At 47.4% G+C, this 14,854-nt stretch overlaps 1 protein-coding gene across 3 annotated transcripts in view; it reads left to right on the top strand.

The window, feature by feature from the left end:
* Positions 1–14,854, top strand: part of IRF2 (interferon regulatory factor 2) — an 89,443-nt gene that overhangs the window by 34,536 nt on the left and 40,053 nt on the right. For 2 of the 3 annotated variants that reach the window (XM_017506896.1, XM_017506897.2), the window contains exon 2: positions 13,465–13,557. In XM_017506896.1, coding sequence (XP_017362385.1) covers positions 13,471–13,557 — 87 coding nt within the window. In that variant the 5' untranslated portion in view covers positions 13,465–13,470. Of the gene's footprint in view, positions 1–1,437; positions 1,450–13,377; positions 13,383–13,464; positions 13,558–14,854 lie in introns of those variants that run through there. The other variant, XM_037730838.1, reaches the window with a different exon arrangement.

The following is a 14,854-nucleotide window of genomic DNA, read 5'->3' as shown; positions in this document are numbered from 1 at the left end:
GTAAATGGATTTCCAGCCCAAAAGGAGCATTGGCATCAGTGGATTAAAGCATGTAACAATGAACTGGTGACTTTGGGACAGTGTAAGATGGGTGCTGACTCACTGTTAGAGGCAGTGAGATTTATGCCTTCAAGGGACGGGGGCATGTATGTGTCTTGTATTGGTCACGCGAGGCATTGTGGAAGAGATGGTATTTGAACCGTCTTCCAAAGGCATGGCTGGACGTCTCGGGGCTGGACCTTTCTCCTGAGCTCCAGCCTCATACCTCTAATAGCCCAGCCGACACCGCTTTTTGGATATCCCATAGATCTCAGACTCCGTAGGCGCCAACACTCTCAGTATCTCTCCTCAGATATCCACATCTTGGCTGTTACAGAGTGGCCCCTTCCTGTCCATCCAGTGTAAGAACGGGAAAAAGGTCACACTCAGATGAGTGTGAAGAGGAAGGGAGGTAGACATTCAGAACAAGCCTCGTAGATCTCTTTCCGCTGTGAAGCAGGAGGCCCGGGGGGATCTGAAATTGCACCCATGGAAAATGGGAACCGGAGCAAAAAAGATCTGCAGAGGCTCCGAGAGCTCAGATGAGGCGATTGGCCATCCATCTGTTGTGAGGTTCTCCAGCCTGTCATGAATGTTTGCAGTGTGGGCAAACAAGAGGCAGGCATGAGGCCCATTTGTAGTGGGATAGTGGTCAGGCCACTCGGTGGGAAGGAGAATGGGGCCAGGGAATGGGCATTCTAGGGAGGGGGGCGGGAGGCCTCTGGAGCTGGAATCCCACGTTAATGTTGCTGCCCATGTTAATGTATAGGTCTACACAGTCTTGTACTCATCCAGCAGACACGCGGGAAGCATTGGCCTCCACCGTGTGGAATGTGGAAGTGGGTTGGAAGGAGGGTGGCCAGGACGGGGATGCTGCAGCAGCTCAGGACAGAGCGGAGAAGCCTCCGAATGGGCCGCAGCGGGAGCATGGAAGGAGCCGTGGGTAACAGGGATGGTCCGATGGATGGAGACTGCACCCCTTAGTGGCTGACGTGGCAAAGGGTGGGAGGGCCAGGGAAATGGCTACTGAGCCAGGAAGTCAAGAAAGTGTCAGCAGAGAGGTCTAGCTGCTTTCCCATTCATGTTCTTGCACTGTGCCTCTTACATCTGCCTAGGGAACTGCCCTTTGAGAGCTTGTGGGGGCCTTTCTCAGAATAGCACACATGTGGGTGAACGTAACATGTTGCATGTATTTTTGAGGCTTGATCTCTGGATGAAGATCTGCTGTTCTTGTTCGGCTGCATTGAGAACTGTTTTCTAAAGTGACCACTGGGTCATCTGCAGAGCCAAGAACCAGTGATAGACAGGTGGCTTTTGTACACACACATAGAGGCCCTAAGTCAGTTTGTTCGATTGTGGTTGTGATGCCTCACATGGCATTGTGAGGCATCACACTGTAAAAATCACACTGTTTCAGGTTCCAGAGGAGTCTGTGGTCAGAGACAAGGTAAATTTTATAAAGTAGCTATAGCTACAAGAATAACTTCAAAAGGATACAGAAAACACTCCTAATAGGAAAATTGTGCATAGCATGGCAAATATGTAAAACTATAATCTTGATGACTTTCAGCCTGGGAAACTAGTTTTGTGGTATTTAAAAGCATTGTAGACTTTTAATTTCGTATAGGTTTATAGTCCATTAATGATGAAACCTCTTCACCATTGGCCTCCTGTTTTCCCATGACTCAATGGAGATGTTTATTAAAACATCTGGAATCTGAATTCCTTTGGGTTGATGGATACTAAATAACAGTGATTTTCATACTTAATTGCTTATCGGAATTACTCCAGGATAATAAAAAAAATTCTCGGTTCTTGTTTCATTAGAGCAGGGCCGGGGATTTTTTAAAGTCCCCAGCCCCGCCCCCCGCCCTTGCTTTTTTAAAGTTTTAAGGTCATAGCATTGCAAGGCAGTTGTGGGATGGTGGTATGAACAGGGTTATGATGTGTTTGGAGTAGGAGTCCTGCCCCATCATTCATCCTGAAAAATCTACGTGGTCGGAGAATTCGTGGTTGAATTGCTTAAAACCGAATGGGGAAAGCTGGCTGGAGACTCCCATTCTTAAAGGGATCTATCACATGTATCTTTTTCAGTTCAAGAAAATAAAACAATAATTGCATGACACGAGGATTATGTCAGTGATACAATGGATATGGTATAGTTGACTTCCATTGCTTAGTAACTTTTCTACAGTTCAGCAGAACTTACAAGAATCAGTTGTGCGTTGGTGCAGATAGTGTGTACACTCAGGCATGCCTTTTTCTGTGTCTGGCCCTCCATCCAAACGTTAAACGTCTTTCTGATTTCAGGACAGGCAATGGCTGACTTTGGCCTTCAAGGTCCCGCCAGAGTCTGGAGATTGATTTGGATGGTGCAGGCAGAGTAGAATCAAGCACGGCCACATGGGAAGGTCCCAGGGCACGTCTGTAATATACAAGGTCCTGTTATCTTTGCCCTGAACATGCTATTTTCTTGCCCAGCGCATGCCATGAAGCTCCTCTTGTACATTTTATTTCTACCTCTTAGCAGTCAGGACAGCTCTTAGGGTCTGCTTCTCCTTGTTTTCACATATCCTCCTTTCCTGCATTCTGCTTCCCACAATGCCCCCTCCCGTTCTCTACCAGCCAAGTGCACACACACCCTCGGGAGGCAGTGCAGCCTAATGCAATGCTCTTTATACCCTTCGACCCCAGTACCAGTCTTAATATAATGCAGTGCAACATTAAATGGGAGCAGACGTTTCATAAAACAATGCTTACTTCACTTTTTTGGGTGCTCTCTCGTTTTCCATCCTATCATATTGTAAATTAAAATTAAAAGTGCTAATCTCAATGCAGTAAACTGATTCCACGACCCTCCAATGGGTTGTTACCAGAGACTTGTGAAACACTGGTCTAGAGGTTTCTGGAATATTCTTTGGAGTCAGATCTAGATCTGAGTGTTTGCTTTACCACTTAATGGCTGTAAGTGGAGGTTTGTAAGGAGCTTCATTTCCTCGTCTGTGGAATGGAGGAGATTACTCTGCCTCGTGTGGCTTGTTGGAAGATTAAATGAAATAAGCATGAAAGGCATTTGGCTGAGGGTCGGGGTCCTAGGAAGGGCTGGAATGGTGATAACGATGGAGATGATCATGATGATTCAATTTCGAACTCCAGCTTTCTCTCAAGTCATATAACTTTCACGGAAATTCTTAGTTTTGCTGAAAAAGCACCCAAAAGTCGTGATGAGGAACTTGCAAGAGGAACTTGCATTTGGGAAAAGACTATCATGTGCCCAGGAACAGTTACTACTAAACACTGCTGTTAGATTCCTGTACATGCATCATCGCGTGTGTGTTTTGGGTTTTGTACATGCCTGTTGCCGCAGTCCTGAGCCAGGGCGGCAGTTTCTAACCCACCTCCTTTCTTCCATTTGGCTCTGTGTAGAGTGCTGCATGGCTCATGAAGCTGAAGCATGGCTTCTCCCAAGTCAGGCACTCAGAAGTCCTTAGCAGCCTGCATAAACAGGCTCAGACTCTAGCTGGGCATCCGAGATGCCCCAAGGTTCAAATCCTGGTGCCTCATCTAGAGGAACGGTGACTTGGACGTTTTCTTTTCTTTCTTATTTCTTCCTTTTATTTTTTGTGGGGGCTGCCTTTTTTGGCTATGCTTTTCCTCCTCTCTAAAATGAGGATAATAGGCTGGGCATGGTGGCTTATGCCTCTAACCTTAGCACTTTGGGAGGTCGAAGTAGGAGGATCGCTTGAGTCTAGGAGTTTGAGACCAACCTGGGCAACATAGGTAGTGAGACCCTTCTTTCTACAAAAATATTTAAAAAATTAGCTGGGCCTAGTGGATACATCCTGGGTACTTGAGAGGCTGAGGTGTGAGGATCTCGTGATCCCAGGAAGTCAAGACGACAGTGAGCTAGGATTGCACCACTGCACTCTAGTCTGGGTGACAGAGTGAGAGCCTGTCTCAAAAATAAATGAAACAATAAAATGGGGATACTAGTATTTAACTGGTCAGAGCTGTTATGAGAGTTAAAGATGATTGATGTGAAATACTCAGTGCTTTCTTCTCACACACCCATGACTCCTCTGAAGACACCCATGTTGGTGCATAAGACGTTTGCTCTGCCCACGCCAGCAAACACATCTTCAGTCCTGCTTTGGCTGCTGATACCAACCTTTTACCTTGCCTGGCTCACGTGCCACGTTCGCCCTGCCTAGACAGCACCTCCCTATCCATTAAAATCTTCCTTTACCATAAAGCTTTCCCTTACAAGCCCATTTAATAATGATTTATGTATTCCTTATGAACTAGCTAACTTAGTTGGCAATAAGACACTACCTCGTGATCTTTATTGCATAATCTTTTATTATTATAATTATAGGATTATTAGTTGGCTTTATGTGATTGATCTCTCACATCCTCAGTTAACTTATTCGTTCCTTGAGGGTAGTGATCATGTCTTACCCATCTTTGAATCCCCACAGCACTCAGCACAGTTCCTTGTAATAATATAAATATTTGCTGATCCACTTGCCTGTCTGGGTACCAAGAAAACACGTGCCACAGGGCAAGAGTGCCGGTGCTGGTGGTGAGCATTGAGAGAGAAGGTTTAATACGTGAAAACACATTGAAGCTCGCTTTTGTTGGAAGGGTAAAATATCTGTAGCTTGATAAGAGGGGAGGGCATGGCCTGGCGCGGCGGCTCACGCCTGTAATCCCAGCACTTTGGGAGGCCGAGGTGGGTGGATCACGAGTGTGTGAGATTGAGACCATCCTAGCCAACATGGTGAAAACCTGTGTCTATTAAAAATACAAAAATTAGCTGGGCATGGTGATGCACGTCTGTAGTCCCAGCTACTCGGGAGGCTGAGGCAGGAGAATCACTTGAACCCAGGAGGCAGAGGTTGCAGTGAGCCAAGATCGTGCCACTGCACTCCAGCCTGGCGACAGAGCGAGACTCCGTTTAAAAAAGAAAAAAGAGGGGAGGGCACATGGCTACGTAGGAGGGCTACTGGTGACAAGAGCCGCTTTTAGAAATGATATAGCTGCAAAAGAAAAGGAGTGGAGCCCTGCAGGGGTCAGGCTCTGTGGCACTCGGATCGAAGCCCTGTCAGCGACTCAGTTCCCATCACTTTGCCCTCGCTCTTGCCCCGTGTTGAACTGTCTCCCACGACTCTGCCACCGTGAACTCATGAACTGTGGCTCCACAGGTGGAGAAGTCTCTAGTTTTAATCTGAGTGAAAATGCCTTTATTTCATCTACCTTCTTGAAGTATTCTCTGGGTATAACATGTTTAAATGGCAGCTATGTTCTTTCAGCACTTTAAAGACATCTTTCCATTGTCTTCTGCCTTCCATTGCTTCTGTTGATAGTCACTGTAAGCTGTTTACAGATTGGTGGGGTGTGTGTGTGTGTGTTTAAAAGGTGATGAACGTGTTTCTTTCCCTGGCTGTTTTTATGATTTTTCCTTATGTTTTTGGCTTTCAGTAAGTGTACTACAATGCGCCCAGGTATGGTTTTATTTGCATTTGTCCATTTGGGGTTTGTAGCAATTTTTAAATCTGAGTTTGGAATAGAATTGGTCATGATCTCTTCCAATATTGCTTCTGCCTCATTTTTCCTCTTGTCTTTATGGAAGGCTGAATTGCTCACGTTTTAGACCTTTGCAGTGGTTCCCCTACGGATTTTATATTCTTTTCTCCATTTTCCCACTTTTGCCTCTCACTGCTTCTTTCTGTGTATTTCTTCTGATCTGCCTTTTGGTTCATCAGCATAGATACTTAGAGACTGCACATGAACACATATCTGTTTGGTATCTGTATGTCCATTATCTCTTTGTGAGACCTGTGTGTGTGTCCCTGTGCGTCTGTCTCTACTGTCTGCTATTTCCCTTGGTTTTCCATTTTGTTGGATTTTATCTTCATACTCCTAGCTATATTAATTGAATGCTGGTGATGCTTCATGAAGAGCTCCAGACATAATATAAATCCTAGGATAATGTTATGTTCCTCAAGATAGGATTTATATTTACTTTCAGTAGTTCCGGTCGTTTTTGTTTGATCAGGGTTGAGGTGATTCAAAGCTGGGCCTCAGCCTTTGATGTTGGTTTATTTCTACTTAGTTGTATTACTTACAAAGCTTGTGGGGGTGTTTCCAGGAACCCGTTTTCCTGGCTGGGTCCCGATCTTCAGTTTTTGTCTCCTCAGTTACCTGAGTGTGTCAGAAGCTCTGCCCAGTTTCTGAACTAGGATTACACAGCCCTAAATGTCAGATACACCTTCCTGGGTTTCTGGTTCTCCCAGATCTTGCCCCCCTAACTTTTAACTATTTTGTTAGCTGTCTGATGCATTTAAATGGATTTAGAAAATATATTTTGTCCAAGTTTCTTAGTTATTCAGCATGGGAGTCAGGTCTGAATTACCTATTGTGCCATTACCAGAAGCACCACCCCCGTCTCAAGTAAGAAATTTATTACCTTAAATGCAGCAGGCACACTTAGAAGCCTCTGGAACAGGGAATTGACATGAGTAAAGTGGTATTTTAGGGAGATGACTGTGTCAGTAGAGTTCAAGACAGAGAGAAGTTTGGGAAGTCTCGGTGAGTAGAACAGTAAGAGGTCATCATAACTCATAAGCCTGGGCTTTTCATGTTAGATAGGCCTGAACTCAAATGAGAGTTTTGGGTCTGCACTTACTAGCAGGTAATAAAAGATAATAAAGTCCGTACATCCTAGGGTTATAAGAGTTAAAGACAAAACTTGTAGAAAACCCTAGGTTTTTTATTTTTTTATTTTTAGAGACAGGATCTCTTTCTGCCACCCAGGCTGGAGTGCAGTGGTGTGATCATAGCTCACTGCAGTCTCCAACTCCTGGGCTCAACTGATTCTCCCACCTCAGCCTCCCAAGTAGCTGAAACTACAGGTGTGTACCACCACACCTAGCAAGAAAACCCTAGTTTTAATGCCTGGCATATAGTAAGTGCTCTGTTAATGATAACCATTGCTATTACTATTCCAAGAACCAAAATACAGTTATTTAGGTGAAAATTCAGTCTCACTGTCCATAGCACCAATCACGGCCATAGTACTGCCAACTTCATGGGGGATCACTCATGTCTTGTGAATCACAATGAATAGCTTGCATGCCTTTGTATAGCAGGCTTGGCACCAGTGATATTTCAGTAACCACCATAAGCTGAATTGACTTGTAGCCAGATGCCACGTTTTTGAAGCCAGTCCCAACCTCAAATCTCAAAGGTGTAATGACAGGGGATTTTACAAAGTGCCTTTTGTCAGGCTGCAGGGTAGATGGTTTGAAACTTTTACTTACTTTAATATACAGGTTGCTTGTATATTACGTTTGTAGAACCGTAAACAAGCTGATGTACAAGAAAAGCAGCTTACAAAAAAGATTACAATTTATCCTATCATGGATAACTGCAGAAATCATCAGTTTAAAACGTCTCATTTTTCTCTTCTTTTCTTTCTTTTTTTCTTTTTTTTTTTTCTTTTTTATGAGATGGAGTCTTGCTCTGTGGCCAGGCTGGAGTGCAGCGGCATGATCTCGGCTCACTGCACCTTCCGCCTCCTGGATTCAAGCGATTCTCCTGCCTCAGCCTCCTGAATAGCTGGGACTACAGGCATGTGCCACCACACCCAGCTAATTTTTGTATCTTTAGTAGAGACAGGGTTTCATCATGTTGGCCAGGATGGTCTCGATCTCTTGACATCGTGATCCGCCTGCCTCGGCCTCCTAAAGTATTGGGATTACAGGCGTGAGCCACTGCGCACGGCCTAAAACGTCCTATTTTTCTAGATGTTCAAAGTGTGGACCAGAAAGACGGAGTGATTGGCCCAAGGACACACACCAGCAATGGCAGAGTCAGGGCTGTGACCCAGCTGTCCTGATTCCTGTGCATTTTGGTTCTCTTAGACAAACACAGTCAGTCTCTGTGTCATGCCGTCAGTTACCTGCCTTCTCTAACTCTGTTCAAGGTTCACACGGCCTGGCTGTTAGTGCCTGTGGGAGGCTTGCCTTACAGAAAGCCCAGTGTGTCACCTTGACTTTCAGTAATGGAAGCTAGATGACACATACCGAGTAAGCATCTTTCTTTTCAGTCCTCAGTCCTCTGGTAGTCATGAGCAATCTACATCAAATGGCAAACTTTTTGTACTGGGTCGCGTGGCAAGCACACTGCTAATCCACTGCCTGCCCAGGCTGTGGGAGATGGGTTGGGGAGAAGATCAAGTTGCGGAGAGGGGCTTTCGTATGACTGCGTGAGCTTTTCACGGAGTCTCATTGGAGATGTCCTAGCTACAAACAAAACCCAAACCGACAAAACCTGACATAAGTATAGCCCTTTTTACGTTTTTTTTTTCTCTGATAAAATACCTGTTTGAGTTTTTACTTTTTCTAAAAGTTTACTTACAATTAATAACAGTCCTGATTTAGGATGATGAACTTTTCTAGTAAGTTTGAGGTTTGCCGGAGCTGCCTCCTTACCAGACGGGCACAGTGCATAAGCGAGGAATGGACCCAGCCGGCAAGCCTGGCAACGTGGTCCAACAGAGAAGTCTATCGGAATGGCCAAAATGAGCAGACTGCAGGAGCGCGGGAGAGCTGGGAGACTGAGCAGGGGAGATAAGGGGACTCTAGAGCTTTGCTTCTCTGAGTGTGACCCAAGGCCCGAGGGGCTTGTCAGAGACGCAGACCACAGGGGTCGCCTAGAATCCACGGACTTGGGATTCCCGTGTGCATTCAAGTTGGTGGAGGGCTGGTCCGACTTCACAGTCAGCTCCTTCCTTTACTGTTGGGCAAACTGACCACATCGTTCTCTTGCTAAAATCCTTCGGTTTCCTCTTCAGTCTTGGGTCATGGTCATGACCAGAATCCTAGGCATGGTCTTCTGGGTCAGCCGGGTCTCTGGGCCCTCCCTGTCACTGACTGCCTTCCACACGGGCCACCTTGCCTTGGGGACTTTGCAGCTCTCCCTTCTCTGCTAGCTGCTCAGAGCTGCCATAACAAGTGGCTTTAACACAACGGAAATTTATCCCATCACAATTCTGGCAAATCGAGGCACCAGCGGCGCTCTGCTCTGCCTCAAGGCTCCCGGGGAGAATAATCTGTCTTTGTCTCTCCCAGCTTCTGGTGGCTCCAGGCATGGTCGGCTGCAGCAGCCTCCCTGCAGTCTCTTGCCCCTGGCTTCACGTGCCCATCCTCCCTGTGTGTCTGTGTCTTCACGTGGCGGCATTCTGTGTGTGCCCCTGCCCACACTTCACACCTTATAAGGACATCAGGTTCCTGCAAGCTTCTGGTCACATTTTGTCAACTGATCATTGTATATCCTCGTCTTACGTGTTTCTGTTTAAAGACACCCTCTGTAATATTTCTTGTTGATTGGTTAGCATGGAACTCACAGCGCTATAATGCACGCCTGAGCAAAGCTTATCTGATATATGAGTTTTCCCCGTAAGGCACATCATCGCCTTCTGGTTCTTAGGAACCCGGGAAGGCACTTTGGCACAATGCCTGGGCGCCATTTGAAACAGCAGAGTTACCAACAAAAAGCACAACGATGTGAAGAAAAATGTCGCACTCTGTGGACTGTGCAAAGGACACTTGTTTGCCACGGGAGAGCACGAGCGGGAAGGCAGAGTGTGGCCTTGTTCAGCCCCCGCTGGGAAGACATGCATCAGATGACTCAAATTCAGCACACGTCCGCGAGTGACCACAAACGCATCTGTGTATTGGGGGTTATGGGTATATTTTAGCGAGTAGGCAAATTCACAGATACAGAGTTCCAGCTAGTACTCAGAATAATATTGTATCTCCTCGATTATCTTTCTCACAAATAACCCAGTTGGAAAAAAAAATGGTTGCACCTGAAACAGTTCATCCACAGTGCGGATGGAACGTGTCTTCCCACACAGGCTTTAGTTTTAAAGACAGAAAATTGGGTTTCTCGTCTTGGTGCTTTGCTTCACCTGACAATGGACTTTTCCAACTACTGTTTCAGTTTAAAAACGATCTTCATTCTCTTTTATTTATTTATGTATTTTTTATTGCATTTTAGGTTTTGGGGTACATGTGAAGAACATGCAAGATTGTTGCATAGGTACACACATGGCAGTGTGATTTGCTGCCTTCCTCCCCTTCATTCTCTTTCAGAGGGATTCCCATCTGTGTGCACTTGAAAAGCCATCACATAACATAAGAACAGGGACCACTGTGGGCTGGTGGAGGGGCACCTGACAGGAACCATACCATATGGCTTTTTGAACTGTTGTAGTTTCGACCATTTTTTTTTTTTTTCCCAACTGGGCTATTTGTGAGAAAGATAATGGAGGAGATACGATATTATTCTGAGTACTAGCTGGAAGCAGGGCACTTACATACGCCTCTCGCGTTTCCATATTGCTCGACTCAGGTTCAGCTGCAGCGTTAGAGACCACGCACAGCGGATCTGAGGGTCAGGCGGTTGGGAGGACTGGCATCTGTCTCTTGCAGGGCGAGCCTTTGTGGGGTCACCATCGCACTTCTCTGTGCTCAGCCTTCCCTGGTGCTCCCCAGACTCTTCTGAACTCTTTTTGTTGTTGTTGAGATGGCGTCTCGCTCTGTTTCCTAGGCGGGAGTGCCATGGCACAATCTCGGCTCACTGCAACCTCCGCTTCCTGGGTTCAAGCGACACTCTGCCTTAGCCTCCCAAGTAACTGGGATTACAGACACCCGCCACCATGCCTGGATAACTTTTTGAATTTTTAGTAGATACAGAGTTTCACCATCTTGTCCAGGCTGGTCTTGAACTCCTGACCTCATGATGCACCCGCCTTGACCCCTAAAGTTTTGGGATTACAGGCGTGAGCCACTGCGCCCAGCCCGGAAACTCATTTTTATCATCTTGTACCCAGGACTTTTCGTGGGGCATGGTAATTCCTTTCTTTCCAGTGTCCTGTTAGATTGGGAGTTCCGGCAGGGAATGTCATCTTTCCCCGTTCCTGGAGCATCATTCTCAATACATGATCTTTGAATGGGTGGATGAACAAATGAATGGGTGAGACCAAGAGCAGCAGTCTCTGCAACTCCTTGAGGCCATTCCACGTCCTTGTGAAAGACCTCGAAGCTTCCTGTTTCTGTCTCAAAGAATGGTGGCTGGAGCCTCCATATGAGTGGATGAGGCCAGCCTCTGATGGCACCCCACCTAGGTGATCTTCAGAGCTGGCCTGGGCCTTGTAGCGAGCGTTTCCTACGTGGAAGGCAACATTTGGACTTTGTAGGACTAGCAAAAGACCTAGAAAGAGGGCAGAGCATGGGAGCTCACATCTGTAATCCCAGCACTTTGGGAGGCTGAGGTGGGAGGATTGCTTGAGCCCAGGAGTTTGAGACCAGCCTGGGCAACATAGGGAGACCCCATGTCTGCAAACATTTTAAAACATTAGCTGGGCGTGATGGCTCACACCTGTAGTCCCAGCTACTCGGGAGGCTGAGGTGGGAAAATCGCTTGCGCCCAGGAGGTTGAGGCTGCAGTGAGCCATGATCACGCCACTGCACTCCTGTCTGGGTGACAGAGTGAGACCCTGCCTCCAAAAACAAGGTGATGCTCTTCCTCCAGTAGAACTTAAATTTGGTTAGGAAGAGAGAGTGGAGTGTACACTGCTGAGAAGTGTATAGGTAAAACGGGATAAGATGAAAGACCCAACTGCCTTAAAGCAATGTTTGATTTTTCAGAGGAGCGTATAGATGAGTGAGTGTCAGGAGCTGGAGGCGGAGGGACTGATTTAGGCGGGAATGGTCTGGGAAGCCCTTGTGGAGGAGGAGGAGGCTGGGTCTTAGAGGACAGATAGGACTGGCAAGGCCGGGGAATGACGAGCAGAGGGCATGGGATGAGCACAGAGCAGGAGGTGTCTGCAGCAGCCGGTGAGCCAGACTGCGGGAGGCCTACAAGGAAAAGGCTGGGGGCTCCTGCAGGCGCAGGGTGAGGCCCAGCGGGCCATGGAAGGATGCTTGTACTCTGGCATGTTCTGGGCGCAGGGAGGAGAGGAGAGAGGAAGTCCGGGGCAAGCCGGAGGAGAGTTATTGAGACATCAGCCAAGTTCCAATGCAGAGAATTTTCAGAGCTCAGTTTCGGAGGAAATGAACGGACACATCAGGATTGAAAGAGGATTACAGTGTCACACTGTCTGTGAGGTCCTATGGAATGGAGGCGGGCCGGGCGTGGTGGCTCACGCCTGTAATCCCAGCACTTTGGGAGGCCGAGGCAGGTGGATCACCTGCGGTCAGGAGTTCGAGACCAACCTGGCCAATATGGTGAAACCCCATCTCTACTAAAAATACAAAAAATTAGCAGGGTGTGGTGGTGGGCATCTGTAATCCCAGCTATTCGGCAGGCTGAGGCAGGAGAATTGCTTGAACCTGGGAGGTGGAGGTTGCAGTGAGCCAAGATTGCACCACTGCGCTCCAGCCTGGGCAACAAGAGCGAAACTCCCTTTGAAAAAATAATTAAAAAAAAAAAGGGAGGCCTGTATCCACACTGTCTTTGCTTTTGGACCCCAGATTAGATGTAAATGCAGGCACGGATAGGGTGAAGATGAGTGGGGGACGCTGTGGAAGGTACTTTGTTACTGACTCCCCTCTGGGTCTGTTCTGATTGACAAGCGGAAGTCTATCTTAGGAATCTGGAAGCCGCTGGGGGCATTGTGTGGACTGGAAGAGGAAGGGTGGTCCGACCGTGAAAATGACTTTCAAAGGGAAAGGAAGTTAAAGGAAAAGAGGATGGTGTGAGGTCAGAGGGGAGGCTGGCATTGAAGAAAGATATTTGGGTGAGAGATTGTCCTCGGGTGAAAGCAAAAGCAAAGAGACCCGTGCAGGGCGTGGGGGAGCTCTGGAAGGAAAGTCGGGAGGGACGGGTAGCTGGTGGAAAACTTTGGGAATGCCAGATGAACGGATTCCTTTAGCTTCAGTGTCAACATGGGGGCTGGAAGCGTTGGTAGAACCGAGATTCTCAGGATGAATGGCTTGAAATCATAACACTGTCCCACAGCTGCTTCTCTGCCCACTCCGCGGCTATTGGAAGAAGAGTCCCCGAAGGCCTTGTCAACACGGGGCCCCTGGGCAACCGACGCCTCAAAGCAGGCCAGGGCAGGGGGGCAAAGTCCGGGGGAGGAGTGCGGGTCCTGGCCTCCAGTGCTCACAGGACCCTCCCAGCGGAGGGCAGGCCTGGACCGTCCTGTGTCCCCAGATTGCCCCCTGGCCAGTGCCAGGGCTGAGCTTGCACAGGCGGCTCTAGGGCACAGCCCCCGCGTGCACCAGCCCCCACCTCCGAGTCCCCAGCCCCAGGACGGGAGAGAAGGAAAGGTCACGCGGGGTGTAGAGCTCTGCAGCGCAGACACCGCAGTGAGCGGCACCAGCGCCTGACACTGTGTTTCTCTCCCGCAAGGGCACCATGCCGGTGGAAAGGATGCGTATGCGCCCGTGGCTGGAGGAGCAGATAAACTCCAACACGATCCCAGGGCTCAAGTGGCTTAACAAGGTGAGTGCACCAGGGTGGGTGAATGTGTGACAGAGGTCCTGGCGGAAACACGCCCACGCGGACTGCCAAAAGTAACACTGTGTTCGAAGTTTTAGGCTCATTCGTGATAAAAACCAGCCATCCCCACATGATCATAAAACATCAAGTTATCACCTGAAAGACTTTTTTTTCTTTTAGAGGCAGGGTCTCACTCTATTGCCCAAGCTTGAGTGCAGTGGTACAATCGTGACTCCTGCAGCCTCCACCTCTTGGGTGCAAGGGGTCCTCCCACCCCAGACTCCAGAGTGGCTGGAACTACAGGTACAAAGGCCACCATGCCTGCTAATTTTTGTGTTTTTTAAATAGAGCCGGGATCTCACCATGTTGCCCAGGCTGGTCTTGAACTCCTGGGGTGAAGCGATCCTCCCACCTCTGCCTCCCAAAGTGTGAGGCTTGCAGGCGTGAGCCACTGAACGTGGTCTCAAAAGCATCCTCTGCCCTGTAGCCACAGCCTGGAGCCCCCAGTGACGGCTCACCTTTGTATTTTGGCCAACTGCCTGTGGAAACCTCCTTTAAGGATTCTTACCCTCTTCCTTCTCCAGATTCCTTTTTTTGCTTCTCCCGACCATTTAGGACTAGAGGACGTGGAAACTCCAGGGTTTTATATTGGGAGTGGAGCATTTTCGTTTCAATGTTCTCTATTTAAAGAAAGCTTGTTTTTGTCTTTTGCAAAAGCCTCCTTTTAACCTCTGTAATGAAGGCCTATCCGTATGCCCACCTGTCCTAAAAGCAGACAATCATTTACAACCTACCCCTCCATGCATAACAGTCCCTTACTTTGTTAACCGAAAAACTCTTAATTTAATTGATCCTAGCTATTAGGGGTGAATCAGAAAGAGATAATATAGGTAAAAATGAAAACCTTCTAGAACTATATAATCTAGAAAAGCAACTGATATATATATATATCATGCCTTCTTTAAGGAGGCTCAGGAGAGAAGCTTCACTTCTACTGGAACAGTTCTGAGTAAATGCCTTTTTCCCTTCCCCACTCCCTCCTCTTTTCTTTTTTAATCTTAAGGACACAATGAATAATTTAGCTGGCTGGGCTCTATCTTTGTATCAGGTGCAAGAGCTTAGAGCCAGATTGCAGATTGGAGCTGCTTCCAACAAGTGACCGGGATATTGCAGTATAATTTTTTTAGACTAATATCACTCCTGGCCTTATTGGGTCTTTTCAGATATCTTTCAAATCTTATTTTTTTAAATTCTTTTCCTTTTATCCGCTTATTTTGATTTTTTTGTTTTTTTTTTTTTT

This window comes from Cebus imitator, unplaced genomic scaffold (genome assembly GCF_001604975.1).
Source record: "Cebus imitator isolate Cc_AM_T3 unplaced genomic scaffold, Cebus_imitator-1.0 Scaffold365, whole genome shotgun sequence".
NCBI classification, from domain to species: Eukaryota; Metazoa; Chordata; class Mammalia; order Primates; family Cebidae; genus Cebus; species Cebus imitator.
The sequence above is the reverse complement of the archived record's forward strand: the minus strand, read 5'-3'. Positions and strand labels throughout refer to the sequence as shown.